Consider the following 10,448-nt stretch of genomic DNA (forward strand, 5'->3'; position numbering starts at 1 on the left):
AGCATGCCCTCTGCCCTTGCCCATAAGAGAAAGGTTCTGCAACATCTGAATGTGAACATTGTCTGGCCCTGGGATGGAGGGTCGGAATGAAGTGAGAGCATGATCTAACTTCCTCATAATATAAGTGGTATTGTAGCACTCATGATTCTGAGGAGAGAAGGGTATCGGCCAAACCCCTCCGCTCACTTCCGATGGATGAAGGCAGGATGACGGTGGGTGGAGTTTGAAATAGCGGTCCAAGGTGTTGGAGACAGATTCTGGGCGTGCCCCAAAGGGGATGGTACACATTAAAGACACAGAGCAGCAGGAAGGGATGAAGGAGCCGCCCAATAATCCAGAGGAGGTTTGCCCTGGTGACATCAAATGACAGAGGGATATACATGGCACAAAGAGAAATGATGAAGTAAGGAAAGAAAAGTTGAACTGCAACAACTAGAAGACGGATACTCAGGAAAATAGTATGTCTTCCCAGATCAGTAGCATGACTTCCCCCACAAGAGGGAATACAGTCCAATTCCAAGAGCAACTGTAATTCCTCCTCCTCGTATCTAAGGCCACAAATTGGAGGAGAGTCATGATGAGGAAAGGGGAGGATGCAAAAAATGAATGCGTGTCACCTATGTGGTTGCCGAGCGCCAGCCATCAAGGACACTGCTACAGGATGCATAGGCCAGAGGACCCTGTTCCATGAGATCTACAGAGGCATTAGTATTCTCCCTCGGTTGGTCTGTGGAGTCCAGGCAGAAACACAGTAGCGGTGTGCACCAGTGACAGGGAGGTCGGCCGAGTGAGAATATCATGCGGTGATACCACTGAAGAGGAGACTGTTTGCCTTTGTTCGATTTCTTGAAGCCTTTGTGATGATTCGGGTTGGAAGGATGTAAAAAGTCTTTGTAGGGGTATTTCTTTCATTCTTTCCAGCCTGCAGGTGATTTCGATGTGTGAGCAAAAATTTAGTGGCTTGTTGCACAGCTGGAGGAGAAGGACACAGGAAAGCTGCCATTTTACACTGGCCATTTTGCAACTGCTGTACTGAATTTAGGTCACAAGTCCGCATGGCCATGTCCTTCGTGGAGTGAGATGTAGAAAAAACAGTACTGTAAGTGCCATATGGTAAAATGCAGGACTTCCGACTAGCTAATAACTTCTGAGCGACAGGGTATGGCACTTTTACCTTCACCTGGATCTCCCATGTGGCCCACTCATCGAGATACATGGGACATACTTGGGAGGAGGTTGCATGGTCATCATTGCAATTGATGCAATGGGGAGAAGAAGGCAGGCAATAGCCCTCTAGAGCATCCCTACCACAAGTTACACATTTGGTCCAGAGTCAACATGACATATGAGTGTGGTTGTAACAATGACACTGGTAGCAGCACATCGGATTCAGAATGTATGGTCTGAATGTGATAACTTCATAGCCTGCTTTGATGTCTGATGGAAGCACTGCTCTATCAAATGTGAGAAAAAGAATGCATCTATCTTTTTCATCACCCAATGGACTGCAATGACATGCTGATCAGAGAGATAAGTTTGGATTTCTGCCTCGGTGAGACCATCGAGCAGCCTAGTGTAAATAACACCAGAAAAGAATTCAGCATTCGATGGGCCTCGACATGAACAGGATTGCAGTGGAGGAGTGAAGTGCTGCACTTGAGAATCACACGTAGTCTCCAAAAGCAAAGCGCCATTGTGTAAGTGAGAGCAGGATTTCACAGGGCCAGCAATTACATCAACATCTTTCTGAATAATAAACGGATACCATCACAAAGGACTGACCATCTTCAGTACACAAAACCACAAGGAATTGAGGTGCAGAAAGCACAAACAAACAGTGGAGAAACTGTTCTGATGTCAGGCTACAGAAAATGCAGAACACATTCCCAAAAACATCCCAGACATGTTCCCCAAGGGACGGGAAAAAGAATAGCAAGATGATAGACATGAAGCATGCAAAGGAAAAGATGCTGCAGAGGCTGGAGCCCCTTGGTAGACAAGCACAAACTCGTCTAAGAATGGCGAGTCCCCTGGGGAGGGAAGAGGGGGGAGAATTACGACATATATTGCCTAGGTGCTCATTTTCCTTTTTCTAATTGTCATAAGTGGTTTATTTTACACCAGGAGAATGAACAAAATGGATAATTGCAGTTCTTTTTGTAGGATGTGCAATTCAACCACTGTAGTGTCACATTTTAGGTTGCTGATTATGTGACCCCAAAAGTCCCAAACCCGATATATTTTATTTACTATTCTTATTCCATGTACATTTCTCTTCCTGATATGGCTGAAGGTAGGATAAGATGTCTTTGGAGTGACCACTATTGACTTTACTTTGTTCCATTTTCTTTCCCTCCTTTGCAAGCTTTGGGAAAGTAGCATATGCCAAATTTGCTGCATCTTTGCACGAGTAGGATTTTGAGCTTTATTCTGCTGCCTTCCTCTGTGTTACTACACTAACCTTTTGAACAGTTTTCTTGGGGGTGGTTGTGAGTTTTGTAGTAAATGAGGCAGGTTTTAATGTTTTATAAACTGTCATTTTCCCAGAAAAGGAAATTCACCTACTTGTCTTCAGCTTTTAATTTGTATTTGAGTGGGAAACACTGGAAAGTCTGTTCCAAACAGAAAGATTACCTGAGAAATTAATAAGCAGACCAGACAACAAAAATCAGTCACCCTAGCAGACACCATGTGAATGCCACTTAAGACTAGCTCTGTCTACAATAATGGCCTCAATTTGGAAAAGAAGATTATCTAAAGGTTTCTTTACATATGCCATACTTAACCAATGACACTTTATGCAAGGCTACCAAATTTGTCTGATGTTATCAGACATTTTTTGTGCGATTAGAACAGGGTGTGCCGGCCACGGTGGTCTCACGGTTAAGGCGCTCAGTCCGGAACCACGCGACTGCAACGGTCGCAGGTTTGAATCCTGCCTCGGGCATGGATGTGTGTGATGTCCTTAGGTTAGTTAGGTTTAAGTAGTTCTAAGTTCTAGGGGACTGATGACCACAGATGTTAAGTCCCATAGTGCTCAGAGCCATTTGAACCATTTAGAACAGGGTGATTCAGTGGGTCAGTAAAGATACAACAGGGTGCCAGATTGTTCAGCAAACCTGTTAAGTATGCATGGAGCCTGTGAACAAGCCCGTTGTCACCTTGGAAGTGAGGAATGAACACAGTATACTTATCATAAAGAATCAAGAGGAAAGAACACCACTTAGTCACTGAGAATGTTTGAATAAATACATTGGCTCATAATAAATGAAAAGCACCAGTTTGTTTCTGTTCTACAATATTACATTTATTGTGTTAACTGATTTTGAGCTTACAAGGCCTTGAAGCCGAAAACCGGTTAACACAATAATTGTAATATTGTAGAACAAAAGCAAACTGGTGCTTTTCATTTATTATAATATTGTTCTACCAAGAACCGACAGAAGATTCTGTTAACATTAGTTCATGTTTATGACAACTTGAATGAGCAATCCCAAGTGTATGTAAAATACCCTGAAACATCGCAGAGTCACCCCCAGACTCCACACCATCCACGTAATGTGGGTTGAATATCTCACTGGGACATTGGCACATTTGATACCATCCAGAAATTGGAAAGAGGCAAATTCACAATTCTTAGGGACACTCAACGCACCTCCAATCAGCTACTGACCAGTTTCTGTGTTGTTTGGCACACTGAAGCCTTGCAGCTTTATGCGCTGCTATCTTCATCTACATCCATATTCTGCAAACTACCACGAAGTGCATGGCACAAGGTACATCACATTGTACCAGTTATTAGGATTTCTTCCCGTTAAATTCAGTTACAGAGCAAGAGAAGAATGATTGTCTGAATGCCTCTGTGCATGCTACTCTATTATTCTAATCTTGTCCTCACAATTCCTATGTCAAGGATCCATAGGGGGTTGCAGTATATTACCAGAGTAATAATTTAAAGCTGCTTCTTGAAACTTTGTCACTAGATTTTCTTGGGATAGTTTATGCCTATCTTCAATCTCCTTTGTAGACTGATTGCAGTTCTCCAGGATTTTACTGATAAACCGAAGTCTACTGCCTATGTAATCATTCCATTTCGTATCTCTACAACATATTACACCCAAGTACTTTTTTTGTTTGGTGAAGTGCACAATTTTACATTTTTAAACATTTAAAGCAAGTTGCCAATCTTTGCATCATTTTGAAATCTTATCAAGATCTGACTGAATATTTATGCAGCTCCTTTCAGACAGTACTTCATTACAGATAACTGCATCATCTGTGAAAAGTCTGAGGTTACTACTGATATTTCCCACAAGGTCATTAACGTAAAACACACTTCCCTGAGGCACACTCGAAGTTACTTCTACATTTGACCATGTCTCTCCATCCAAGATAACACGATGCATTCTCCCAACCAAAATGTCCTCAACCCAGTCACAAATTTCACTTGATACTCCATTTGATCAAACTTTAACAATAGGCTTAGATACAGCGCCGAGTCAAATTATTTTCAGAAATCAAGAAATACTGCATCTACCTGACTGCCTTGATCCAAACTTTCAGTATGTCATGAGAAAAGAGCAAGTTTGGTTTCACATGAATGATGTTTCAGAACCTGCACTCATCGGTATGCAGGAGGTCATTCCGTTCTAGATACTTCATTTGTTCAAGCCCAGAATGTGTGTTAAGATTCTACTACAAGTCAAAGTCAAGGATATTGGGCAGTAGTTTTGTGGATCACTTCTACTACCCTTCTTGTAGAGGGGTGCAAACTGTGCTTTCTTCCATCTGCTGGGCATGGTTTTCTGTTCGAGGGCTCTACGATCGATTATAGTTAGAAAAGGAGTTAACTCTCCCACAAATTCAGTACAGAATCTTATAAGGATTCCATCAGGCTCTGGAGCTTCGTTCAGTTTTAATGATTTCAGCTGTTTCTTAACACCACTGCTATAAGGTACTAGACTCCAAATGTCCAACGCACAAAGTTGCGTTAGCAATGTTCACATGGGATGTGGTTGAGAAAGACCTGCATTCACTGACAGCAGCAATTCCTGTCGAGTTTGGAACCTATTGTCGTTGTCAAGACATTACACCAATCTCTAGTGCTCGTTAGGATTAGTCCTTATGGCAGGTTACACAGGTGCGAGTGGTATGTCATTCCCTGCATTATCTGCCAAAGTAAACTGAAGACTTGGCCAGTTCCTTTGCACTCCAAAGAAAGGAGATGAGTATATAAGTAATAGCATACAGCCTGGTACTCTTAAAAGTTGAGCACTATATGCTACACATTTATATGCCAATGCCCCGCATAGCACTACAATAGGCTGGCACTTTTGAATGACAAGACTCATCAGACACTATAATTAACACAATTTACTGGCAGTATAATATGTATGTATTCATATTTTGTGTAAATAAACTGTTCAGCACTTTAATTATTATCCTTCATTTCCTAATTTTTAGAAACCACTGCATTTCTGCTGGAGCTTTCGGTTTTGGCTTGGCAGCCAGTTGTAATGAACCTCGCGTTAGTCACTACCACCGGATGCAAAGTTATTTGGTTTTTGAGTGCAAAAGGCATTTAACCAATCGACATTCATTGACACTTGATGGAAGTGCATGGAGAGTCATGTATGAATGTCAAAAATGTCCACAACTGATGTAGAGTGTTTGCAGGGGATCATACTGAAATTCATGACGAGGAAGGAAAAGAGAGATCACCAATTCTCAAAGAGACAATACCAAAGGTTGAACAAATCGTGCTTCAAGATCAGCAGGTCTGTCTCGATGAGCGCTGCAATATTGTTCCTGAGGTTTCTAGAAGCACCATTCACCAGCCTTTGACTGAAGTGTTGAATTTTGGAAGCTGTGTGCAAGATGAGTCCCAAGAACTCTGACAGAAGATCACAAATAGCAGTGTGTTGAAACTTCCCACCAATTTCTTCAACGGTACGCAGACGACAAGGACAATCTTTTGGATTCAATAGTCAGGGCGATGGATCCTGGGCTTTCCACTTCACACCCAAGACCAAACAACAGTCATGTGAGTGGCAGCATTCTGGTTCTCCCAAGTCACAAAAATTCAAAACAAAGCAGTCTGCCAGCAACTGTGTTTTAGGATCGAAGGGGCATACTGTTGGTTGACTTCACGGTTCTTGGGACAGTAAAAAATGCCAACAGGTATGGCCAGACAGGTTATTCAGAACCAAAGAAGAGGAACGTTCAGCAAGAGCATCAACCGCCCCCACGACAATGTTTGCCCCCAAATTGCCCATGAAACTGTGGATCTTCTGCAACAGTTTGGATGGGATATCATCACACATCCACCCCGTAGTCCAGACTTAGTGCCCAATGACTACCACTTTTCTCCCAAGTTGAAAGAAAATTTGGCTGGAAGGTGCTTTACTGATGACGAGGAGAAAAATGAGGTCTGACGTTTCTTCAATAGCATGGTGGCGGGCTGGTATGACACAGGCATACTAAAGATGCAACAACATTGAAAACTATGTACAGTTTATTGTAAATAAATGTTTCTTTATACTTTTTAAAGAACTGGAGACCTTACTTTTGGAATCACCCTCATAATTAACACTCTCTTTTTGACACTATTTTATCTTGTTCATACATGATAACTCATTCATTTTGGCACCTTTTAGAAACAAATTCTACATACAGAACATTTTTTTCTGAGAATTCTGTGTGACATAAGTTGCACATTCTCACAATGTTAGTTCCTTGTATGATTGGTTATATAGCCAAAATTGGTGACTAATAACATATTTATCCATAATGTCAATGAGATTTTTATTGTGTGCTCTTTGCTACTTTCCTTTTGGGCTAAACATTCCAGTTTCACTTCACATTGTGTCTCTCTGGCTTAATTTGCACACCATCAGCTCACTTGGCTTTAAAACTTTATTTGCACAGTGCATCACCTTTTCCACCACCTTACCATCTATTTCTCCTCCTCATCCACAACAACTTTAGTTACAACAGCACACCACCACAGCTGCCATGAAGCCATTCTCCATACTCATTTTCTGAGCTTGTACTGTTAGGTAGTAACAGACATTATTCTGAACTGAAGTGTTGGGTTGGGTTGTTTGGGGGAAGAGACCAAACAGCGAGGTTATCGGTCTCATCGAATTAGGGAAGGACGGGGAAGGAAGTCGGCCATGCCCTTTCAAAGGAACCATCCAGGCACTTGCCTGGAGCGATTTAGGGAAATCGCGGAAAACCTAAATCAGGACAGCCAGACGCGGGATTGAACCGTCATCCTCCCGAATGTGAGTCCAGTGTGCAAAACACTGTGCCACCTCGCTCACTGAACAGAAGTGTCACACTGTCTAATCATGTGACCACCACTGCCCTTGCCACGACTTATGTCAACTGTGGAAAGTCACTGGACAACCTAGTACTAGTTTTATAACATCTACAGCACCACAAATTGACAAATGTGCTCTTTTAAGGGGTGACTAATATTTTATCTGGTGAGCTTACATATGACCGGTTATGAGCATTCATTCAGTTCCTCATTTGTCTACCCGAAACTTATTTTGACATGATGCTTTGCTTATGACCAGGATGTAGAAGATAACTGAAGAAACACAATTGACACATTGCCTAACATTGCAAGGCTAAAGAGTTGGCCTTTATTATAAAATTAAATGTGTGCTGTGAGCAGTAGCGCTGTCCACATTTTGGCTCCTCTAGTACTGCGGCCCAGTTCACACTATATTATTAGTTCTGTTCCATAATGCTAAGCTAATTTTGTTTATATCTCTTGACAATACCACTTTGCCTTTATTGTACAAAGATATATTATAAATGGAACTGAGGATACTCACTGTGAATTAAAATCAATAGTCTGACAATTTTTGTTTTTATAGACTGGAATTAAAGAAACAAACTTTATAAAAGTAAAATTATAAGTCCAAAAACACTCTTGCAAGACATCTGTTCAAAACAAACATCACTCTTCAACTACCTTAGCTGAAGCGTGAATATGACAGACATTAAAGTTGGGTGGCCTCTCAAGTATGTGTGGCAGGATTACAAGAATACCGATGAAAAACTACACAGATGCCATGTCAAATACTCAAAATCATGTCGATTAGGTCTATTATCTTTTGCAGTGTTTGAAAGACAGTTTTGATTTTATATTTCTTTCTGAATCCTAGTGATCATAGCAGTTGATAGCCCCTCAAAATGCAGAAAATTGGTTGCTTGCTCTCTTCCTGAATAGCGTTGATAGGGGTTTCGATTATATTGGCAACTTAACACCACAAAGAAGCCATTTAGAAACATTCTGCACTGAGCAAATCTTACTGTTTCAATCATAACAGCATTAAAGATGGCTTAAAGTGTCATTTTAAGATACAGGAAATAATTGTCATTGCCAGTAGCAGGTTTAGCAAGAGTAACCACTCCACAACATGACTCGTGTAGCTTGAGCAAAACAAGCCGACTCTCAGTGTGGTGGCTGATGGGAGACGTTACTCATATTACTCAGTTACAATCAGTCCCAACAGTCGTTGCACTGAGTGTCAAGTGAGTTAGGTGGATGAGAGCAGCAGATCTCTGGTAGTGTTGTCTTCCTCATGGCAATGCAGCCACATTCATTTCAGTTGTGCTCTTTGCAGATTAATCTCTCATCAAATGTCAGAATGATTACCGGTGCACTTAACAATCACAACAATACAAAGTAAAAACATCAGTTTGGTAGTGAAAGGGTCCTGGTGGAGATGCATTTTGACTGCAGGCGCTTCACATTCCATTGGTGAACAGAGGAATACCAATGACATCTAAAAGTATAGATAAGAAGTAACGAAATAACATTACTGACTTTAGAAATGCAGTTAATTCCAAACATCCTCTTCATACATAAAAATACCTGTCTACTTCAAACTTCTCTGGCAAACAAAATTTTCACAGGTGAAGGATCTACCAAACAGACACCCCAGTGCGATTGATCTCTTCACAACCTCTGCACGGCTCCTAACCAGAAAGAGTATTCAGTTGCCAAAAGAGAGATCTCACAGAGAAAATGCTACATCTTTGTCAACAACTTATGGCTGCTAGTGCTTCCAATAAACCCTACTAACTATTTCATTACTAAATTTTTCCAGTTTTGTTACTTGAAAAAATTAAATATCTTCAGATTCACCATTTTCATTCCTTGTTTCGGACATTGATGAGTGCCAAAAATCTGTCTATAAACCCACCAACAATCTTTCCATGAATTATCGACTGAAAAGTTCAGCGAGCTGACACACAGCTAAAAATTTTGAATTTCTGTAGATTCAAATGAAAATACTAACTACCAAATATTATCTAGATTAAAGACTGCGAACTTCAGCTGCCATATAACAAGCAACAGTGTACATAGAAGGTATTTACATCAAGCAGCAAAATGTTAGGAGCACAATGGGCTTATTTTCCTGTCATTCTGTTAGCAGCGTCAGAGTGCAATTCTGTCGCTTCAGTACTATTTTTCGACATATACACTATTGTGCTCCATTTCGTATTCGGAATATCTCATTTTTTAAAATAAAGAAACGCTGCTGTTTTCTAGTTCCTTCAGCAGCTGATCATAACTGTCAACCTAGGTGATTTTTGCAACCGGCGTTCAGTAACACATATAGTGAATCTGTAATCTTATATACGGCGCGCTAGCTGGTCTGGTATTTTATGTTTGCATTAGAGAACTGCTATAGAAGGGGAAAAACTGTGTGTGCATACCCTTTTTATTTGCATCAGAGGTAAACCATTCATACAAACTTGATATGATCGCGTGCGGAATTGCACCTTGCGCTACATTCACAAACAGTTTCAAGCAAAAATGATATGTCATACCAAACAAATCAAACATAAACAAACTCTTACCAGCTACTTCAAATGTCCTTATATTTGTTGTACGGGCCCAGACTAATTGCCGAGTTTCCCGTCGAAGCATTAGTGTTTTCCTTTCTGGTCGCTTGCGCTGGAAAAACTTTGTTACCACCGTTCCTCGTTCAAGCTGACTAATTATCTGCTCGGTTTCCGTGATCATGCTGCCTAAGGGAGTACCATTTGGCATACCCAACAAAGCCATGATTAATTGTAAAATATCACGCTACTACTTGGCAACACGTTTCGTGATGGTACCATTAAAAGCATTAAAATCGTGTCTCACAACACTTGAGGAAACCGCGAAGGAAACTTATCACCAGGTCTTCAGCGTCCTACGAAAAAATATCCATTTTTCAGTTCTCTTGTACTCAGTCTGAACCGTAGCAGCATGTTCTGAGATAACCACATTCCGTATGTTTTCCTGGTTCCTGACAGTCAGTCAGCACATGTCTACACCTTTACAGCCATCGACCTGACAGTTCTACTTTCATACTATCATGCTTTTCGCACCATCGCTACTCTACCCCGGAAATTTGTAAACATCTTTGGCAATGCAA

The 10,448-nt window shown here is 41.1% G+C and overlaps 1 protein-coding gene across 1 annotated transcript in view; it reads right to left on the reverse strand.

Annotated features, from left to right (window-relative positions):
• Window positions 1-10,402, reverse strand: part of LOC124612534 (1-phosphatidylinositol 4,5-bisphosphate phosphodiesterase gamma-1) — a 258,728-nt gene extending 248,326 nt beyond the window's left edge. The window contains exon 1 of the mRNA XM_047140800.1: window positions 9,886-10,402. Within this exon, the coding sequence (XP_046996756.1) occupies window positions 9,886-10,093 (208 nt within the window). The 5' untranslated portion in view covers window positions 10,094-10,402. The remainder of the gene's footprint in view (window positions 1-9,885) is intronic.
• Window positions 10,403-10,448: the final 46 nt, after the last annotated feature.

The sequence above is a fragment of the Schistocerca americana genome, chromosome 4 (assembly GCF_021461395.2).
Source record: "Schistocerca americana isolate TAMUIC-IGC-003095 chromosome 4, iqSchAmer2.1, whole genome shotgun sequence".
Classification (NCBI taxonomy): Eukaryota; Metazoa; Arthropoda; class Insecta; order Orthoptera; family Acrididae; genus Schistocerca; species Schistocerca americana.